This window comes from Falco cherrug, chromosome 8, assembly GCF_023634085.1.
Source record: "Falco cherrug isolate bFalChe1 chromosome 8, bFalChe1.pri, whole genome shotgun sequence".
In the NCBI taxonomy this organism is placed as follows: Eukaryota; Metazoa; Chordata; class Aves; order Falconiformes; family Falconidae; genus Falco; species Falco cherrug.
Window position 1 is genome coordinate 6234156 of NC_073704.1, and position 22204 is coordinate 6256359.

General features: G+C 53.4%; 1 protein-coding gene across 33 annotated transcripts in view; it reads right to left on the minus strand.

Moving 5' to 3' along the window:
* PCBP3 (poly(rC) binding protein 3) overlaps positions 1-22204 on the minus strand; it is a 73775-nt gene that overhangs the window by 12530 nt on the left and 39041 nt on the right. For 9 of the 33 annotated variants that reach the window (XM_055717875.1, XM_055717874.1, XM_055717879.1 and 6 more), the window contains 6 exons: positions 20985-21128; positions 17997-18038; positions 12908-12986; positions 12089-12148; positions 8953-9005; positions 5764-5933 (listed from right to left, as the gene is read on the minus strand). In XM_055717875.1, the coding sequence (XP_055573850.1) occupies positions 5764-5933; positions 8953-9005; positions 12089-12148; positions 12908-12986; positions 17997-18038; positions 20985-21128 (548 nt within the window). The other 24 variants (XM_027802997.2, XM_027802996.2, XM_014278665.3 and 21 more) reach the window with 24 other exon arrangements.

The following is a 22204-nucleotide window of genomic DNA, read 5'->3' on the forward strand; positions in this document are numbered from 1 at the left end:
AAGAAGAATAAGCATTTGCTTTGTAGGGGCTTAGTATAGATTTATCATTTTTTGCATGCCTGGTTTGAGAAACCTCCAGCTTCATTTGCAGGAGGGCTGGCATTTCCCAGCTAGAGTTGCTCAAGTGGCTTTTTCTGTTACAAATAGTCTCCACAAAGCTAAACCAAAAATGCATCCTGTATCAGAGCAAAAAAGGGAATTGTGAGCAGTTTGGTACATCAAGCTTCTTTTGCCTCCTGAAGTCCCATGGCAAGACCTCGAGATTTAACGATGACGCAAGCAGACATTGTTCAGATAACGCGAGCTGAGATGCCACGGGGAGAAGGTAAAACCCAGCCCTACGCTCTGACCCCTGGGACGGCACATTTCAGCGACAGTCCTTAAAAACCACATCCTGAGCAGCAATGCTTTTTATCTAGGTGCTAGAAGATTTGCCAGACTCTCCCGCTGCTCCACGCAGAGCTGATGCTTCAAGGACGCAGCACTCCTATAAGGTGGCAGCCCCGCATACTGCTCCCCAGGCTGCTCCCATGAGCAAGTCCCTGCTGCTGCATGCGACTTGACACAACAGCTCGGACACCCGCCTGATGCCAGAGCGATGATGCCCGTATCTGAGCTCCTCTCCTTCACCACAGATTCCTGTGGTGGCTCTACCAGGAGGCGCAGTCTCACCGGGTGACAGACATTGCAGTGGGCTGGGATGGTGGATGTTATCTGCGGGTTCACTGGCATGGGGGTGGGTGTAGAGGTATTGCTGCAGCCTGCTCCTCCTCTCTAGTAGCCTCTGAGCTCAGTTGCATCTGGCAGACCCAATCTGGCATTTGCTATTTTGGGCAGCGCTGTCTCAGCAGAGGTGGGGAATAGCATGGGGAGCACAGCACATGCAGCGAAGAAATTCAGGGCAGACACGATCTGCAGAAACCGCAGGTCCCTGTGCAAAGCCATTTCCAAATTCATTGCAGTTAGCTTGCTATTAAGGTCCCCTGTCTTAATATGCCTGAGGAACTCAGAGCATAAGTGCCTGACAGATACACGAACGCCACAAACACATTGGCTTAAGATGTTTCTCAGCCTTGGTCAATGTGATGCTACTGCTGATTTCTGACTGTGCCCTGTGTGCCAGCGTTTTGAAGTGCTCCCGCATGCCAAGAAAGTGGCACAAGAAGAGTCAGGCTGCTCCTGCCACACACCTCGGTTTGCTTTTCATGTGCCTCTATCGCCTGCAAGACCTGCTCATGCTTTGACTTGTGCTACAGCCCGACAGGAGAGCTAAGCCATGGCAGGATGGGCTGGTCCCTCCATGCACCATCCCTCTCCGAGGAGGGTATCGCCCCAAGCCACTGGCTGCCATCGCTTTGCTTGGAGGGTGGTGACAGGGGGATGCAGAGCTTCTGCTGGCTAGCACATACCCCAGCTCACCACCCAGCCCACGAGGTGGCTCCAGCATGCCGGTGGGTGGTTCTTTTCATGCTGGGTCTCACACAAAGGTATTTTGTTCTTTTAACAGGAAAAATACTTGGGCTAGACCAGAGTGAGGAACAGGAGAAGATGAGGCATGCCGGTTGCTCACGGCTGACTTACCAACCTGGCGAGCGGCTCTGTGCTTGCTCTGGCCAGCCAGCAGCTTGGGGGAGGCAGCATGTGGTGCCTGGGCTCCCTCCCTCCTCCAGAATCAGCACAAATACGAGTCGGGGCTGCTACCAGGGGAGGTTACTGGCTCCACCTGAGCCCTCGTGGCACTCCCCAAAGCATCTGTGCTCCCCTGGATGGGGAATATGGGGATGCTCTTGAGCATGTTTGATCTTGAGAGGCACACCTGAATCCAAGCTGCCAGGGAGAGCTGAGCAAAGTGTTAAGAACGGGCAGCAAAGCATCTTATGAAGAAGCTGGAAGTGCCTTTAAATGCAGAGGCTTGGAATGCTCCAGAGAGCTGAGCACGCATGGGTTTTACAACATCTAGGCTGGCAGCTCCTTCCACCTTGCTGGAGCTTTGCCAGTAGTGGGCTCCTAGGCTAGAATAGACCTCTAAGGGGAGGTGACGATGCTGCCTGATGCACACAGATAGCAGGCACATACTGTCTTGCTCAAGCACACTCCCTCCCTTCACCCTCTCTGAACCATGCTATCATCCCTGCCAGCCACCGAGCAGCTGCATCAGTCCCTGTGCTGGTGCTGGGGCCCATAACCCCCTGCCCATCCCTGGCTCCACTGATGCGGTGGCATCAGCTGGGGTCCCCACCGCAGCCCTGTGTGAGTGCTGAGCTGTCAGCACTGGTGACAGCAGCATCGGTCCAGTGTCCTGGCAGGAGAAGGGAAGGGAGCTGCCAGCGGTGCCTGCCGGCATGAGGGGAGGAAGAGAGGGAAAGCCATGAAGTCTTGGGGCTCACCTGGAAAAACAATATATTTCCCATGTGGCATGGTGCAAAAATATATTGTGTCGCTGCTTTTGCTGCCTGGGGACATGGTGCGTCATGATCCCCTCATTTGCAATACAGAAAAACCATGTAACCATACTTTTTGTACAGTAGGAAATTAACAGATGGAAAATATATTTGTTTCCCTGTTTGAGAGAGAGGAGAGAGGAGTAAAGGCTGGAAGCAGAAGACAGGACTGGGCATAGAGGGTCTTGGGGAAGGGTGTGGGGCACAGACATGGCAGATCCGTCCAGACAAGGGGGCAGTGAGAGATGTTTGTTGTTATACTGTAACTTGTAAATTAATCTTCAGGAAAAGCACAGCATTATGCAAGCCAAATACCCTCCCTTTTGAAAAAAAGAAAGCTTACAATCACTCAGGAAGTGCATCACTGATGGGGACCTTCTCTCAATAAAATAAAATTATGATGATGGTCATAATGACGATAGTAATAATAATAATAATAGTAGTAGTAGTAATAAATAATAATAATAATAATAATAATAATAATGAAGTTTGGTATACAACCCCCGCCTTCCCTCCAAGCAGCTAAAAAGGTGCAGAAAGAGGCAGAGGGAAGGATGGGGCTGGAGATGGTGGGGCAACCCAGGAGAAGAACAGTCGGAGCCCATCGGTAGCAGAGCTGCACAGACATTTATTGAACACAAACAGCGACAAACACAGCCGGCTCACAGAGCTTCCTGAGCTATCGTCCAAAGGTTTTGCTCGTGGGGATTGTCAAAAGAGTGCTTGCAAAGGCCCCTGGGGGTGTGAATCCTGTACAGCTGAATTCTTCCCACTTCCAGTTGCTCATTAGTTAAAAAAGAGGACTGTTTGTGTGTACCTGTGTGTGTGATTCCCTCTGTTTAGTATGAAAAATGGCTTGTCTGGACCCTGCCATGTTGCAAAGAGAGAAGTCTGTGGGTGAACCCGTGCCTGCACGTTGGCTTGCCTCCCGCACATCCTGCTTCCCAAATAACACAGGGTGAAAACCACACCTTACCCTGAGGGCAGGGATGCGAGGTCGCAAAGGTGAGCCAGGACAAGCAAAGCGAAGAGGGAACATCAAAGGAAGAAGGGTGAGAAAAGTAAGTACCCTGAAGCACACACAGCTCTGGGTGGTGTCACATGTCCATAGGCTACAGCAAGTACCGCCAACGTCAACTCAAATGTGTAAGTAGCTACACTAGACTGACACTAGAGACCCCATCATCTTCTGAAGTCTTGCCAGCGGAAAAAAACCAACCCCCCCTCCCCGCCCCCCCAAAAAGCAGATGAAGTAATAACACCATACGCTGAAAACAAGGACCATAACCAAAGAGTTTGGGAGCAGCCTCAGGAGCACAGTTAGGAGTTCATAATGCAACGTTCCAGTGTGTGCATATGCGTGTGTATTTATATATATATATATATATTCGTTAGTAAAGAAAAGAGTATCTGTGGAGGCAAAGGGAAGACGGTAAATGTACAGGCAGTACAGGCTGGGTGGAGTGCCGGTGGCTGGAGAGGGTCGGGTGGTGCGGAGTGGAGGATGGTGGGTGGAAATTAGAGTGCGCCCATTCCAGTGACCTCAGACGTCAGCCTAGAATAGACAGGGGCAGAGAGAGGGGTAGGGGGGGAGACAAAAACAAGCGCTTAATAACTGGAGCAGAAAAGAAAACGAAGACCCTGCGGGGCAGCGCTCCTCCTCTTGCCTACACCCCGCTCAGACGGGAGGCAGAGCATCACTGGGTGGCTTGAGTGCATGGGGCTTGGAGGTCCCCGTGGAGGGCAAGGGGGGCTGAAGCACAAAGTCAGCTCGATGGCCAGCTGCCTTCCCCTCTCCTCACTGCTGCCAGGTAATGCCTGTCCCTAGCACTGCGTTGTGGCAGAGGTGCCACCCACCAGGGGTGCTGGCAGGAGACATCCCAGCACACGGCTTCACTTGCACCAGCATCCCTCCCATGGAGGACAGGCAGCTGTCCCAGCTCCCCCAGCTTCTTCGTTTTGCTCTGGTTTTTCAAACTATGGGAGAGGCTGAGCTATGCTCCATCCTGCCCCTGCCAGGTGATCTCTGCCACAGCATAGGCGGCAGCTCAGCCAGCCCTTTCCGTAACAGAGCCGCTTGTTTTTCTTTTCTTTCTCTCTCTTGTCTCAAGAGGTGGGGGGGATTGGCAAGGAGCTGCAGGGAAAGCCACTCGGCCGTGCGGCCGGCCCCATCCCTCTCCTGAGTGGCTGGAGAGGTGCCATGGGTGTGGGCAGCGGGACAGGGGGGCAGGGGGGGATGGTGGAGGTCTGTTTCAGGTAGGGGCTGAGGTGGGTTGGGTGGAAGGAGGAGAAAGAACATACAGACCTCACCGGTTCTCCCAGCCAACACCCCAACGAACGTCAGAGTCGCCACTGACAGCCCCCCATCCTCAGGACCCTGCTGGCAGCCTCCTGCAGCCGCGCACATCCTGGGCTGGCGGCGGGTTGGCACGGCACCGACTCTGCCCGCAGCGGAGGGCACGGATGGGCGAGTGGCCTTAGCTCGCACAGCTGGGCCAAGCAGGCGCAAAGCCAGTGGAAGGCCCTGTCTCCCCTTAAACTCCCCATCCACAAGTCCGTAGACGCAAACAGGTCTGTGTGAGCACCCCGGACACGGCTCACTGCCAGCACAAAACTGGTCACCAACTGCTCTCCAGCTACGCACCCCTCCCATACAATCCCCTCGCAGCCCCCTGCCAGACCCCCGGCCCCTCACAGCACAGGCAGCATCACCCCCCAGCTGGAGGTGGTGTTGGGAACCCTTGGCCCCTGCAAAGTCCTGCTGCACCAAGCTTTTGAGCATGAAAAGGAAGCAATCAGGCCGTTCCCATGTCTCGTGTTTATTGGACTGATTATTTTCATTGGATGGAGGAAAGCCTTTGGGAGGCCTGGAAGCACACGGAAGAGGCTCGAGGTGGCAGTAAGCGATGCTGGGATCCCAGCGAGCAGGTCCCAAGTGATGCCTCCCCACCACCGGCTCAGCTCTGTCCCCGTCCCTGTCCCCTGCCTCATCCGCAGGGAAAGATGGCGGCGATTTTTCCCACCCACGACCAAAATCCTTGAGCAAGAGTGGTGGGTGGGCAGACGACCGGCGCAACCCGTGGCCGCTCCGCCGGCAGCGAAGCAGCTCCCAGTCCCCAGCCAAAGTGCCAGGTGCGGGGAGAGGTCCCGCTGGTGACATCTGGTCCCCGCTCAGAGGTCTCAGCAAGCCACCATCCGTCCCAGCTGGCCTCAGGAAGCCCCTCCTGGCCCGTGGTGCCGGGAGCGAGCGCTGCTCCCACCACGCTGGCAGGATGGGTTCGGCCGTGGCAGGAGGCGGCGGAGGTCGGCGGGGGGGTCTCACCTGGCGTTGATGAGGTACTGCGCGAGGCTGATGTTTGCAGGGGTTCCTGTGATGGTAATTTGGCGCTCCGATGACCCTTCCGTGGCGTTGGCGATTTTGATCTGCGCTCCCGACATCTGCCGAATTTCATTGATTTTGGTCCCTTGGCGTCCAATTATGCAGCCTATTAGCTAGAAAAAAAGCACGGGGGGAACGTCTGAGAAGCGGCAGCTCTGGCAGTCACCAGACATGAGCACAACCGCACGGCGCTGGCCAGAAGCCTTCCTCCCTCTGCCCTGGGGCGCGAGTGACCTTAATGCTCATGAAAACAGGAGACAGCCAGCCCCGGGGTGAATCCCACCTGCATGTGAGCATGGTCCTCCCAGGGCAAGTCCAGCAGCCTGCCTCGCTCTGCTCCTCGGGGGCAAATTTCAATTATCCACACACAATGCCCAGCATCTCAGAGGGCTTCAAGAAGGCCGAGGTGTTATACCGGCTCATTTCGGTAATAATAATTTTCATGGTCTAATAATTGGTCAACGTTTTGCAAGGATGGGAGTTAGTCACATTTCAGACTGTGCTCTGCACTCATCCCCTTGCCAATCAAGCAGACCTGACGGTGGCCATACAGGGTGCATTACCAGAAGAAAACAAGCCCACTGCCTTCCCCGGGGACAGCCCAACCCCAAGAGCCCCTCCTCAGCTGGTGCAGCCACACACCACTGATAGCTTTGCATTGCTCACCCCATCCCACAATTCTTCTACCCTGCTGGGACATCCTCACTGCCTCTGATACTCCCTTCAGCTCTTCTGGGGCAACACAAGGGCTCTCCAGCACGCACACCACTGACAGGAGAGCACCGTGTGGCTGTGGCACCAGCAGAGGAAGAGAATCCTACTTCAAAACATGTCTTTCACACGCTTGTGAAAAAATCAGAGCCAGCTGGAGGTTTGAATTTCCTCAGCTACCTGCCCCTTGACTTTCCTCAATGGTCCTCAATGGCTTGAACTTCAACAGTCTTCATCTTTGCTCTTGCTCATTTGTGCATCAAACTATGGTTCCCTCAAGCACCTCCGCAGCTTGGTAGCACATACTGAGATGTCCACTTTACCAACACAGGCATGCAGTGTTTCTGCATGCTTCTCTTGGCCATCAGCATTTGAGCTCTTTACCAAGGTCGCACCTGGGAATATTATACGTGGGACATCCATCTTGAGAGCTGCTGGGTTTCTGTCACTGTAGAAGTGCAGACAACTACTCCTCCAAATGTTCACCGGCCCTTTTGTCAGATCATGGGGCTACCTTAGTGGTTTGTCCCATATGGACCTGAATATAAACCCCACTGCAGTGCTGGAAGGGTATCAACTATCTCAGGGGCTGCAGTGGGGTGTTTGGCCCAACAGCTGCCCATTCTGGTCTTCACGACGCAGAAGTAACTCAGAGATGCTACAGCAAATGAAAATCCCTTACAGATGGGAACCTGCTGGGGAGACCTGAGGAGCCAGACTAGACACAAGTTCAGCAACAGCCAAGCTGAACAGCATTCAGGTTTCTCCTGACAGTCAGAGGAGAAACAAGATGAGTATCATCAGATTTCCTTGAACTGCAGCACAACCCCAAGCTGATCTACACCACTAAACCACACCTGTAGACCCTTTGCTTTAAGAAACCCAAACCTGTCCTCCACTTCCAGGGAAGGTGACAGGGAGTGTTCAAAATCCTTCAAAACAACAGGAGGCAGAGCTAAGGAGGCATTTTTCAGTGGGCAGAGGGATGCAGGTGATGATGTTCAGTGCTGTGCAGGTCTGATGAGAGCTGGGCTTCTGGTGAGCGAATGCTCCGAGTGCTCCTGGGTCCTGTGGGAGGTCTCTTGGCATCTTTTTCTCCCATGTGGGCCCTTTTGCAAGGGTATTTGATGTTCCTGAAGATACCCTCATTGCTGCCAGGGCTATGGTCCCCCATGCTTGACAGACATGACTGTTGCAACCTAAGGAGCACTTGCAAAGCTCCTTGCAGCCTCTCAAGGGGGATCCTTGCTGGATGGACAGAAACAGATCCAGGATCAGCCCTGCTGCTGTATCCCACAGGCTCCTCTGCATAGCCTTCCCACAGTGCTCAGCCCTGGGGCAAAGCATCTCCAAGGGTTTCAGCCAGCAGATGCTTGGAAGCTGTTTCACTGCCATGTTTCTCAGGTGGAAGGAGGCCTGGGTACACATCCTGGAGGAGCAGAGGTGCCCAGCAGCTGCAGCCAGGTTGCTGCTCTTCCCTTGCACTGTCTTGTGTTGGTGAACAGCAGGAAGAAGTAGCGACAGCTGCCAGACCCGATCCAGAAACTCCTGATGAGGACGGGCTGAAGATGCTTACATGTGATCCAGATGGGGACAGAGACTGGAAGCCATGTCACCATTTGCCCCGATCCTGATTTGAGCGCAGGCTAGTTAACCCACAGAGACCCACGGGCCAGTCCAGAAGCAAGTGAGACCCATGGATTCAGGTGCCAGCTGTGTTGGGCTCTCCATCCCTCCTCCTCCCACCTGAGCATCCCCACGCACTCTCCTCACACTGCTCCATGCCCAGCATGACTCCAGCCTCCTTCCAGTGAATATCCCAGTCCAACATCCACTTTCCCACAATGCCTCCATCCGTAAGACCCAAAAGCTGCCTGCCACCAGTACTAAGATGAGACGCACCATCCTTCAGACGCTTGTGTGGCACTCTGTGGCATCAGAAAAATTATTTACTTACCTCCTCTTCAACTCGCCCCGCCCCACCCCCCAGTAACTACGCTTGAGCTGAAACATCATCTCAGATCTGCCCGTGCTAGATTAAGCAATTGTGGTTTAATCAGGGCTGGCTCGGGAGCTCGCTCCCCTTCCCAGTGCTGTCAACTGGGCATGTTTCATGAGCACTGAGTTCACTTGGAAAGGGAAAAGGACCATTAAGGGGGATTATGCCTAGGAAAGCTACCGACGGGGTGTAGTCCAACAGGCGCTTTATGCTACAGGCTGATCCCCAACAGACTGCACAGGGCATTAGTGAACCTGGTGAAGGGGCATCTCTAATCATAATTAACAAAGTCATGTGCCTGCAGCTTATTTATATATATATATATATACACACATACACACACACACACAAAGACATGTATATCTATGTGTAAACACACGCGCACACACACACATGCTGAGGAAGCACTTGGATTTACTTACATCATTGGGAATGGTGAGTTCATGAGTACTGGCCGGGGGACTGGCATCCAAACCTGGACATATGCAAGGGAAAATGGTTATAGCTTGCAGAGGCAGCGCGGCGGAGCTCCACTGCTTTCCTGCAACAGTCAACACTGCAAAGGCTGCGTCCTGCTCCAGGGCTGGGAGGGGAAGGGGATCACACACTTTGGTACAAGGAGGAGGAAGATGGTTGCTACCTGACTCTGCTGGAGGTGGGTGCCACCTTCCCCTGCATCCCTCGAGCTGGCCTCGCAGGTGCTGCCCCATGACTGCCTCACTTCCCGCCTTCCGTCTTCCCACTGGGAATGCCTTCAGAGGAGGGTGCGTTATCGTGTAAGGTTGCAGCATCACCAGAGAGAGGCGGGAAAAGCACTTTCCCACGAGGTCCTCCTCAACACAGCAGCAGACAGCCTGCCGGCTAGGAAACCCAGCCCCAGAGGCAGGCAGCCTGCCACGGGGAGGGCTGTCCACACACCCTCTCAGCCCTCCCTGGACACAGCGGCACAGCCGCTCGGTTACGGCAGCAGCTTGGTGCCCCAAATCCGGCTTCCCGGGGGATCCGGCATCACTAGTAGAGGGCTGCCTGCAAAGTCCTTTGCAAGTTAAAGCCCCACAGATTTGCACACTGAAGCTAATCCAAACTGCTAAGACGTGCACGCTAGCTGGACCCAGGACCGATGATCCCTCTTACTCCCGAGGGAAAGCAAGGTGAACTGTATGAAGAGTTAGAGCCTGCTTCCCTACAGAATTACATGGCAAGGAGCAAAGGCAGCAATACGCTTCCCCCAGCCTCTCCTGAGTCAGGGGAGAGCACTCTCCGCAGTGGGAAAGGCTGGAGCCACAGGCTGCCCTGTGTGTGCACCCCAGAGGCAGGAGGACAGCATGCCGTAATGCTCCTAGGCCAGGTCAAACCCTGCCTCTCCCACAGGATTCCTTATGAAATCACCTCAACACTGAAGCAGGGATGTCCTGTGTCAAATCTGCAAGAGACAAGCTGTCTGGTGGCTCACAGGAATTTGCAGCGACTGCAAAAAAACCCTCACCCGCATGATATAAACTACTGATGAAGGTTTTTAAAAGCAGCGTGTGTGAGAGGATGGAAGACTGCAAGGTCTGTATCCAAGGAAAGAGGGGAGTAAGGAGGTACAGAGCAGAGAAGCACAAAGAGACTGGAAGTGCTGGGCTGCTACAACACAAGACAGCAGCAGCACCGAATTCCTCATGCCACACGGCAATATGCCACTACCTTAATTGTGCTGCGCAGCTACTGCAAGCAATGGTCAAGTTTTGCTGGACTGCATTTCCATCGAGGCCCTCTGCGCTGAGGAAGAGGAGCTCCCATCCAGTTTTGCCGGCAACAGCCGCATAGGTTTTAAAACCCAGCAGGTCTGAACTGATGTCTGTCTGGGTACCAGCGCTGTCAAAGCAAAATTTCTAAAATACTGAAATGAAGCTTTACGTTGCAATCCCATTTCAGCATCACCCCTCTAGAAAGGAGAATCCTGGGTATCTTCAGTGCGCTCATGCATGATTCCTGCGCTTTCCCAAATGCAGCTTCTGAGCTGTAACTCCCTTACAGAGACATGATGCCTGGGTACACCATGCAGGCATCTGCTTGCAGGAGGTCTCTTTACCACATTTTTCACTTGGGAGCGCACAGTGGAGGGGAAATGCAGGAGGTGGAGATGCAGATCCTCCACTCGGCGGCTCTATGCCCTCCTTCACCCGTGCCAGGTGCACTAACGCCAAAGCCTGCACAAAACAGCTCCTGCCCAGCCTTTACACAGCGGGCAATGCTTAACAATGACTTCATAGCACCCTGCACTGGAAGACACGCTTCTCCAGCCCTGGACCATCTTTCACACCGAGCCTCCTCACAGTTCTGGGCAAGGTGGACTGCAGCTAAGACAACGATGTGTCCCTCTGGGTGTGGGTGTCCCTGTCTCTTGACCATGAGTTACAAGGTTCAGCTCCGTAGCAGCCTGGGTATGGCAGAAAACGTCTCCTGAAGGGAGCAGAGCACTGGGGATGGGCTCAGAGGAGCATTGAGGCACTCCAAGGTCTTTGGAAATGCAAGGTAGGCTCCTCAGACTCATAGATAGTGTCCCCTACCCCACACTCAGATGCCAAGGGTGCTGCTAGAAGCCCTTGGGGCCCACAGTGCCGTGGTACCGCACCACCCCTGCATCACAAGTCCTTCTCCATTACCTGGGGATTGTTTATTTTAGCACACCACATCCTTCCTCTTTGATATGCACATGCAGTCCCCACCGATGTACTGGGGGGTGGGGTGGGGTGCTCAGGGCAGGATTAGTGCCTGGGGTGATCAAAGGGCAAAGCAGGGCATGCAGAGAAAACAAGGCTGTGCAGGTCACTATCATGAAATCTACATTTGCTGTGGTCTTGTGGGGTCTATTTACTAGGGCTACGTTTGCTTTCATAGTTAGGCAATGTCCCCAGGCTCTTTAGAGGCATGCACGGGATGCACCCTGCCTGCCCCCAGAGCATGCACGTGCCCCAGCTGCGCCCAGGGGAGGTCTGGCTCACATCAGGTCTGGCTCACATCGCCTGTGAGCCACCAGGTCTCAGGATAACTCCTCTAAGCAATGGTAGGTTCTAAGAGACAAGCACGTTCAGCACATACGGATGAATGTGCGGGACATTGGACATCAAAATTTCTCCAAGATTACAGCCATGCTTCGGCTCCTCGGGGTCCTGTCCCACTAAAAAAGCAGCTCACCTTGAATGGCTTAGATGGCTAAAATTGCATGCCATTTCTGTTCCCACAGGCATTTTCCTACTGTTTCTAAGCAAAGTTTATGCAAAATTAAATTAAATAAGGTGATAACTCTGATGTCTTTCTGTTACACAGATGGCAGTTACACGCAAACATCAAAAAATTAGGCAATAAACTCCAGGCACTTTTCTTTTGACATGCTGTACACAGGAGAAAGGCAGGCACGGTGCTGCCTGGCCTCTCCCTGCCCACCAAGAAAACCTGCCGTCTTCTGCACAAGTACCACAATTTATCTAAGAGCACAACAATGGCACAGTCCTATTTAGGAAATATATTTCAACAGAAGCCTGCTTATTTCCCTGTAGCTTTGTGTTTTACCTGATGACTGGCCCATCAGATTTTGAGCTTCTTCGGAGGAATGTAAGGGCAGCTTTTCTCCTGAAGAGCAAAGAAGAAACAGGTTTAATGCTTTTGCCTTCGAGGAGATAAGCAATGTCACTTCATCTAGGAAGCTCAAAATATGATGAACATACTGTCAGAAAAGGCATTTCCAACCGGCACTTTGACCATCAAGTAAACAAAGGTACTTTAAGTATCTCCATCCCCTGCGCTCTATCTGCTTCCCAGGTCACCGTGAAAACGCCAGCCTTGGGACAAGGCTGCTGCACCACGCCAGGGCTGGCTGTCCTCCCTTCAACGCAGCTCCCAAAGGCCGCAGCTCCTTCCCATTGCTCCCCCAGGCATGGGGGTGCTGTCCTGCCTGGCTCAGCACCGCTCCCCATGCATGCCGGGGCAACACACCCAGCTGGCACTGAGCTGGTCCCCCTGGGAAAGCGGGGATGTCCCACCAGGGTCCAGATCAGCACACAGCAGGGGATGCTACCTCCTCTGGGTGGGGAAGGATGGGAGGCTGGCACTCATCGCTTCTGCTGGGAAAGCCAGCAAAGCTGGGAGCAAGGTAAGCGTGGCTTCACAGGAGCAGTCCAGGCGTGCGCGGTTAATGGCTGCGAGCTCACCCATGAGGACCATAACCCCCAAACATCCGTCTAGTCTCCCTGATAACCTTTTCCCACGGACATTGCAACTGCAGTTTTACTTGCCCTGCTTGTTTCCATTAAATAGCATGAGTTTAGAAAGAGAGAGAAACTCTACAGGTAAGAAGAGAAGGATATCTAGAAAGGGCGTGTGGGTACGTACCAGGGAAAGCGGGGGTGGTCTGTCCAAGGGGAGTAAAGGGGGTTTGCTGCATAGCCAACTGGTGGAGCTTGGTCAACTGCTGAGGGGTAGGAGGGACATTAGAGCTAAGAAGGTTATTGTCATAGAGTACAACAAGTCACACCAAAAATCAAGAACAAAATTAAAATGGAAGGAAAAAAAAGAAAACAAAACCAAAAAAACCAAACCAGGAAGCCATGGTGAGACATGGCAAAAACATTAGCAGAAGGACTTGGCCTGGGTAAAATGCAATAAAGCCCAAATCTTTTGCAGAAGTGCTTGGTCAAGGTCTGAAGTACGATACCAGCAAGAAGCCCATGCTTAGTTTTCGCCCCTCGTCAAACGGTTCAGCTCCTTCACGGCGAGCGAGCGGCTGCCTCAGTGCATGGCCGGCTGCTGCAGCAGTGGCAGGGCTGCTCCCTGCGGCACTTTCAGCCATCGCCTTCCCCTGCTGGGCTCCACAACCTGCAATCAGAGGCTGCTGCTCGCTTCAGGATAGCTTTAGAGTGGAGGAGCCATCCCAAAGGCACTGCCAGGCTGGTGGGCATCACGTGCCAGCAGCCAGAAGACCCCTCTTTGTGCTGCTGGAGCTGCATCGTGACCACTTATCCCCACAGCAAAGGCTCTCATGCTGCGCCTCTGGTGGGAAGCGCCCCTGGGAGACGGACAAACTGCGGCTCTGAACGTCAGCTCATTACAAGCACAGGCCCCTTAGCAGAACAGGGAAATATGGGCTTCAGCCGTGACCAGTAGGTATTTCAGATCCTTGTATCCCTTGTTGTGCCGGGTAGGTTTTCGTGCCCCGTCACGAAGCGGTTGCATAACAAGGAGTTTATTTGGAATACATTTTGTGCTCTGTTTCACTGCTCCAAATTAAAAAAAAACCACAAAAACAACAACAAAAAAAAACCAAACCAAAAACTAAAACAACAATAAACCAAAAGAAAACAAAACAAACCAGGCTGAAGTCTAGCAGTGAGCAGGAAGGAGGCTCTTTAACACCTCCCGCTCATGATTTCACAGGTGCTCAGAGGGTTGCCAGGATTGCATCATCCCCCAAACGCAAACCGCTTGTTGCACCCATCCCCTCCCTGACGAGGGAGTTTTAATTTTGACATTTTGTGGGGAAACAGTACTCAAAACCTCCTTGCTCCTGCAGCGTGGCTGGGGAGGGAGAGCAGGGAGGTCTGGCTGGCAGCGGTGAGGGGGAAGCACTGGAGAGGGCAGCCCCGGGGGGCTGAGCACACCAGAGGAGAGGCTGGAGGGAGGCAGTGGGGAGAGGGAACACCTGCAACTCCCCGGAAAGGTCCTGAGGGAGCCCTGCCTGGCAGAGGCGTGAGGACTCCCAGCCTCCGCCAGTTCAGGGGAGAAGTCTGTCACCCCACGAGAAGAGGTGCGGGCACACCTCTCCTGGGCGCATGGAAAATAAGCCCAAGGTGTGCTGCGGTGGGTTCCTGCCAAAACACAGGCAGCTGCGGATAGGACCAGGCACGCCACCGCTCCTGCAGGTAGCAGGGACAGACACCATATGAAAAGCTGTCATAACATGATTCTGGATAGAATCATGGAGTCATTTAGGTTGGAAAAGACCTTTGAGATCACCGAGTCCAACCATTAACCCAGCACTGCCAAGCCCACCACTGAACCATGTCCCCAAGCACCACAGCTACATATTTTTTAAACCCCTCCAGGGATGGTGACCCCACCACCTCCCTGGGCAGCCTGTCCCAGGGCTTCACCGCCCTTTCGGTGGAGAAATGTTCCCTCACACCCAACCTAAACCTCCCCTGGCGCAACTCGAGGCCGTTTCCCCTTGTCCTGTCGCTCGTTCCCTGGGAGAAGGGGCCGACCCCCCCTGCCCACAGCCCCTGTCAGGCAGCTGCAGGGAGCGATCAGGGCCCCCCTGAGCCACCCCCTCTCCAGGCTGACCCCCCCCCCAGTGCCCCCAGCCCCCCCATCAACCTTGTGCCCCAGCCCCTTCCCAGCCCCCTGCCCGGCTCTGGACACGCTGTGGGACGTGCTGGGGGAGACGTGTCAACGGCTTTGCTGAGGCCGGGGCAGACGCCACCCACAGCCTTTCCCTCACCCACTCGGCAGGTCACCTTGTCACAGAAGGGGATCAGGATGCCAAGCAGCACCCACCTTTCATAACCCCGTGCTGGCTGGGACCGATCCCCGGCCGTGCTGCACGTGCCGTAGCGGTCAGGGTGATCTGCTCCATAACCTCGCCAGCACCCAGGCCAGGCTGACATCAGCATCTGCTGCCTTTTAATTTAAGAATTATCCTGTTTTCTATCAAATTATACCCAGGTGCACCCTGTTGGCAGAGCTCTTTGTTACAACTTGTCCCACTGGCAGAACTCCAGATGAAACCTCCTGCTTCTTTCCTGGCACTGCAGAGGAGTGCCAGGAAGGCAGAGCCCCTCGGGCTCCAACCATGCCCTAGGGTAGGTTCCCCACCCCCTGTCAGAGGAACCACCAAAATCCTTTCTAACACTGATCTAGCACAATTTTAAGACATGGTTTGGATAGCGGTATTTAGCAAACACCCATAATAACAGCAACAAAAAAGCCTACAAGAGGAGAGGATGGCTACGCCTAGGTGTTCAAGTGAAAGCTGCTACGTGAGTGCTTGTGGTGCACGAAACACCTCCTCTCCTGTTCCCTGGAAAAAGCTGAAAGCAAACCCCTGGGAGCATTTCTTCAAACTCTGGTTTTCCCCGCAGACCAGAGGTGAGTTCTCCCACCTGTGCTGCTGGGAGGGACCGGACTGGGCAGGACAGCAGCGCTGGGACCAACATACAGCCACACTGAGCATCATTAGGTACCCACAGCAATGCCCGGCTATGCCTCATCAGCTGCCAGCCTGGTGCATACCCTGGTTGAGGAGCTTTCCTGTGCTCAACATTGACTTCACTCCCAAAGACCCCTGACCCCCAGCCGCCACGGCCATCCTTTCATCTCCACTGCAAATCTCATGCAGGCAGGTAGCTACACATCACATCCCAAACAACTCACAAGTACCGGGTCAATGCTGAAGCTCTTCATGAGCAAAAACTCCCACTGATCTGTTTTTTTTCTTTTCCCCAGGGGAGGAAATCAAGGCAGGAGCTTGCATTTTAGCTTTGACATATGAAAATCTGCCCGCTCTGCAGTCATGGGTCTGCAAAAGGCATCCACTAAACACAGACACCTGCGAGAGCAAGGGCAGTGCCCTAAAATCACGTTCAAGATTGGATTCTGCACAGAGCAGTGTTTAACACGACTGATCCTTGCCAGAGAGCTACGAGAGTAAGGATGGGGCGCATGGCCCCCCCATGAACAACTTTTTCCAGATCTCAGCAAATGTGCTGAGAGTAGGGCAGAGCACAGGCAGCAAACGTATTAAATGTATTTTATTCCTGTCAATCAGAGGAATATAATAATGAGAAAAACACTAAGCTGTCACCACCACTTGCAAAGCAAAACTGGGACAAAGAATATATTGATCTACCCTCACTAAATACGCTGGTGTATTTATTTATATACCACTTAGGGAGGAAAAGTGAAGCGCACACAGTTAAGAATATTTCTTAGCAACCGTCACAGCAGCCTGTTCAAAGTACATACATACTGGTATCACATGGAAAATCAAAGCCTTCACTAAACTGGGTGAAATCACTGCTCCTAAGATCAAAATCCAGCCTACAGCTCCCAGCTGTTCCCAAGGGGAGTGTGCATTCATGGTTTCAAACAGCCTTGCCCTGTTCTCAATCATGCAAAAAGTAATCCCATGATTTAATACCCAACGTGCCCATCAGAAAGAGGAACACTGAGCTACCTCACACTCCTCCCACGCGTGGGGTGGCTGGGAAGGCTTTCCACCCACACCACACCACTGACAACTGAGCCACGTCCCCACAGTGGCACTTTGTGCTCAGCCGCCACTGCAGAGCCCTGGCTCACAGGTGTGCCAGCAAAGAGGAGCCTCTGCAATGGGACTCACCAGGTATTTTATCCCCTCTGGAACACATTTAGAAAATCCCAGCTTTTTCCAAGAGTTCCCCGGCACGGGTCAGCTGTGGCGACCCCCAAAGCCGAGCAGCTGTCTGCTACCGGCAAGGAGCTGCTGGCATTGCAATGCGTCACTGCTGCTTTTCATAGAGAAAGCCTTTAAAATAGACTCAGTTTCTATTTCTGTTGGTACTTCTACGTACATGCCAGCAGATGTTCCCTAGATGTCCCCCCACAAACATGCTCTGGCTCCCTCACCCAGCCCAAGCACGGGAGCCTGGCACGAGCAGGGGGATCTGAGATCTGAGCATCAGCAAAGCCCATCTGCGCTGCAGGTCTGAGCAGCACCCATTCTCCGCACCAAGGCGTGTGAGGCGAAGCAGGGACCGTGCCTGCAGCGCCCCGACCCCCCCGGGCGACAGCGAGCCAAATCCACGAGACAGCCATCAAACCCAGGGTGACCCCATCGGTCTGGGGTCCAGCCCCCGCAGGGAAGACAGAGCCAAGGTGAGACCCAGTTGTGTGGTGGGGGACCGTCCTCTCTGCTCTTCCACGGGATGCAGGTGGCATTTTGCCCAACCTCAGCGCCTGCTTCCAAGTCACCCGAAGGAGGACCCCCAAAAAGGCACGTCCCCCTGCCCAGGCTTCAAGCAAGAAACCACGCACCGCTGGAGCTCTGGCCTCTCCCCACCTCCCCAAGGCACTCAGCACCTAAATAAGCCCTTTGGCTTAGCAGCTTCTTAAGGACAAGGGGGAAATAGAAGGGAAAATCTTTTTTTTTCTTTTTTTGCTTCTTTTGATCATTTTGAGGCACAAAATGCATACAGTATAGCTTCTCTCAGAACAAAGGGATAGCACTGAGAAATGCAAACAATTTAGCATCAGGCCAAGTCCTCAGAAGTCATAAAGTTTAGAGCTAATAGGTTAAAAGGCTATTCAAGGTATTACAGATACTACACACGGCCAGTTACTTTGAAAATATGCTATTAATATTATTGTCTAATATTAATATTATGTGAATTAGCAGTAGCATGCAGGTGACATAGAAGGGTATAAGAAAAATTAGGGTAAAACTCACATCCGGGTGTGGAATAGCGTATTGTCCCTGAATTGTATAGGCCTGCAAAAGAAAAAAACAGACGTTACTAGGGCCGGCAGGAGAAGGCAGCAAAGCCCCATGCCTCCGCTGGGACCGCCGTCCCCGGGCTTTGCTCCTTTCTGCCTGACGGGGGGTAAATGCTGTCAATGCAGGGGCTAAAAAGGAGCTCAGCCCCCACCCTGCCCTGCCCGGGACCCCATGCTACCCCCCACATAACGGAGCACGGGGAGCTAAGCGCCGTGACTCCGGCACACCTCTCCCCTCGCTCTGCTGCTGGTGAAAGGGGGGGTGTGGGGCAGGATTTTGAATTTTGGCTTAACCAGCTCCCTTTTGAGGCTGGAGGGGATGAGGGAAGCACTTTCCATGCAGCAAGCGCTTGCTTGGTGCACCTCCCTGGCTAGCCCAAGGGAAAAGTCCCCGTCGTCCCCCCCGCCCCATGCCACATTAAATTCCCCGGGGCAGTGAGTCCTTGGGGAGGGAGGGAGGTCAACACCTCTGATCAGACCTGGAGCACGCTGAGCTACCTAACTTCAAGGGCTTGGGCTCAGTTTGGCTTTTCCAAAAGGAAAGAAACAGCTTTTTAAAGGTGCCAGAATTGCATGGAGCAGGAATATAAGGTTGGGCTTGGCTGTACAAAAGATATGCATCAAACCAGCATTATCTGTGGAGCGGATGCACGGTAACATCACCACTGCCCTTCACGCCTAAACGTGATCCTAGAAAGCAAGCCAGTGCAGTGAGTCTCTCCATATTTTCAGGTGCACAACTCTCAACACGCTTTACATCTGCCCAGTATATTCCAGTGCTCTGCTGGGGGGAAAGGCATTGCCGTGCAGAAAGCCAGCTGGTGCTGGTGTCTCACCGAGCACAGAGAGGGCTCAGGGACAGGCTGCCTGCGCTGCAATGCCTTTCACTAGCCAGAAATGACAAATCCATGCAGATGTCTGCCAGGCAAATTGTTTAGTGTTTTTCCCACCATTTGTAGCAATCCTTTCTCTTTTGTAAATAACCTGAAAATAAGCACCACTGTGGGTAAAGAGCCAGACGCTAGAGAGCCCGATATTTAGAACTTAACCAACTAGCAAAACGTATCTCACTGGTTCACACATTCAGATGATTCTGAAAGAAATGGCAAAAGAGATGGATAACACTTTAAAAAGGGAGAGTAAAGATAGCCAAGAAAAAGAAAATAAAAAAAATCCAAAACTCTGAACTTCTGCAAATTTGCCACATCATTTGCAAACAGCAAAGTGCTTTGTGTGAGGAAAACCCCCAAAATCCTGGAGGATGAAGGAGGCAAAGCCCCACGCACAGGAATGGTAGTCCCAGTGCCTGCTAGCATCCCAGAGTGATGGGGACCAGTGTGCCTGTGGGGGACGTGGCAGAAGCTGCTGTGAAAAGTTATCTTTCTTGGCAGTTTAATTTGGTTGTTGGTTTTTGATTTGAAAAATTGATTAGAAAAAGCTAATGAAGGGCAGGAAGGTGTCTTGGACAGATATAACTCAACTCTGACAGCATCTGCCTGAACCTGCTGAGCTCCTGCAGATTCAGCCCACCCCAAGCACCTCACAGCACTACTGTGCCACCTGCTGTCCTCTGCCCACCTGCCCCATGCCACCCCTGAGGCAGAGCCAAGGGGCTCGCCAACGGTCCCTCAGGGGTGGCAGGGAAGAGCTCTCATTTCTGAGACGGCTGCTTCTTCCTAAGACGTTGCTTCTGTGCAAGACACCAACTGTTTGCCAACAGGAGAAAGATTACCTCCACCTTACTCTCCCTTTTGAGAAGATAAGTTCACCAAGCAGCTGGACTCAAAGCTCTTTTCCAGGACGGCTGCTCAGGCCACATGACACACTCCTCCCAACTCTGGCAATGACTAAGACATGCTAATTGAGCATGCTGCCTGAAATAGCCTATGCTTTGGGCTTTGCTCCCATCCTTAGTTTGTCCTTCTGCTATTTATTATGGTTGGGGAGAAATGAAATAACTCGTGTGGAGCTGCTCTGGATGGCATTAGCTGTAGCTTCATGGTGATGGCTCTACCTGGCCGCTGGAGCTCCTGGTAAAGTACCTCTCCTGCTAGATACTGGTACACCATGGCATGGTGGCATCTACAGGTGGGTCCTTGGTCACCAGGCAAGGTGAGTAGGTGAGGTGGGAAAAGCAATGGCTCAGATGCCCTCTTAAATCTGCCTCCTCAGCTTGTTTCATAAATCATGTGCTGCAGGAGCTGATTTTTATTGGCAGAATAACTGCCAGCTCACATGGCACGTGTGTGCTACGGCTAGCCGACAAAGAAAAAATCTGCTGGTGCTTCCCAAGGGTGGCTAGAAACACCACATCGGGACTGCAAGCCTGCAGACCAACCACTGCAACGTCATTGAAGGCAATGTGATGCAGGCTCTCCCGCTGGCGCAGCTGAGCCCGGCTGTGCAGCAGAGGTTACGGGGCTTTCAGGGGAAGCAGCATCCCAAACCGTCCGAGCACCAGTGATGGGGCTATAACTCTTCCACGAGGGCTGCCCTGAACAGAGGCTCAGCACAGTCCTGGAGTGGCTGGGACAAGCCCTTCCTATCTCAGATCAATCACAACTACACAAAGTTATTTTTAATTGGACTAGAGATGCCAGAAAATAAACACTCGCAGCTGCTGTGAGAGGGCATTTTGTTCAATGAGGCTTTTCTCATTTTCTCCCTCACACCGGTAACTGTTGGCAAATACTGAATTTGGGTCTAAAGAAGCAAACCCCAGCCTTTCCTTGGTGCACGAGTGCCCGGCAGAGCTAACACCCTCTTTCCCCAGGCTAGCCCTTCCCTTATCCTCCAGCAGCCATCACAGGAGCTAAGCCGTCAGCCCGGGCTTGCAAACAGCCAGTGGTTCTGCAAAGAGCTTTCAGTCCAGCTGCCGTGGCACGCAACGGATGGGATGACACCATGCAAGTCAGAAGGCAAGAAACCTGAGTGCACTAACGGGCAGCGGCTGGTGCTGCAGTAAAAGGCTGAGGTTGGCAGTGGAGGCTGCAAGCGGGTCGGCTCTTACCTGACCACCTGCAAAAATGACAGGGGTGGAGGCGGGCTTTGGGCGGTAGGGAATGGTGGCACCTTTTGGTGGGGACTAGGAAAAGGGACAAGGAGAGGGAGAGAGAACATTAGAACAGCTTTCCTGAAACAGCGGCAAAAAGAGCGTTAGAAAGCACCTAACGGAGCACGGCCCCCGGGGCCGCCGCCAGCAACACCCGCACCAGGCAAACCGCGTTTCTGGACAGGAGGACACGGGGGAAATCAGTGTTTAATGGACAACAAGGACAACCTGGGGTACGGGAGATCCCCTGCCATGGCATGGGCCCCTAAATTGCTTCCTGGACCTCTGCTGCCTCCCTTGCCTTCACCTCTGTTCTCTGCAAACTGCATCACCTGGTCTAGACTTAAGCCCAATGCTGGAACACAGCACCCTCCTCAAAACACCCCAAGGAGACCCTCAAGCAGCGAGGTGGGGAGGTACATCCATGGACCAGGCTTTTAATCCCTGGTCACCGGGAGCCTCCTCGTGCAGTGGCTTTGCAGCCTGAGAGCTCTTGCCCATCGAGAGCCCGCCCTGGAGCCATACCAGCCCTGCCGCACGCAGGAGCTGTGCGTGGCATTGTCAGCACGGGCATCGGAAGGGGTAAGCAGCCCGGCTGAGTGACCCAGCACGGTGCTCAAGCTCTTTGACCCCTCTCATCTTCCTCACTGCTGGAATCAGTGATCAGGGTTTGGTGGATCAGGATCAGCTTCAGGACTTGGTGTGATCTGTCACCATCCAAGCTGGGACATGGGTGCTGCAAGGCACCGTCATTGTGGTCAAGACCTCCCATGCCCTGGTGGGCCAAGTGGCAGTGATCACTTTGTCCAGGGTGCTGAGCTCTGGAGGAGCCAGAGGCTGGAAATCCCTCTCCGACAACAACACCAGAGTTTCCAGAGATCTTATCCTAGAGCTGCGTGGTGGTAGCAGTCCTTGTGAGCAGCCAGCCAGACGCCAGCAGCAGAGGCACTGACCCGCGTGCACTCCCAGCCCTCCTGCGGCAGCAGCTCTGCTCCGGCTGGGCAGGACATCTTGCTCCTTGTTGCTGTGGCCTGGCCAGTCCCTGGGTAGGTCCCAGCAGAAGCTGTAGTGATGAACATCAAGCTGTAGTGATGCATCCCACTGCGCGG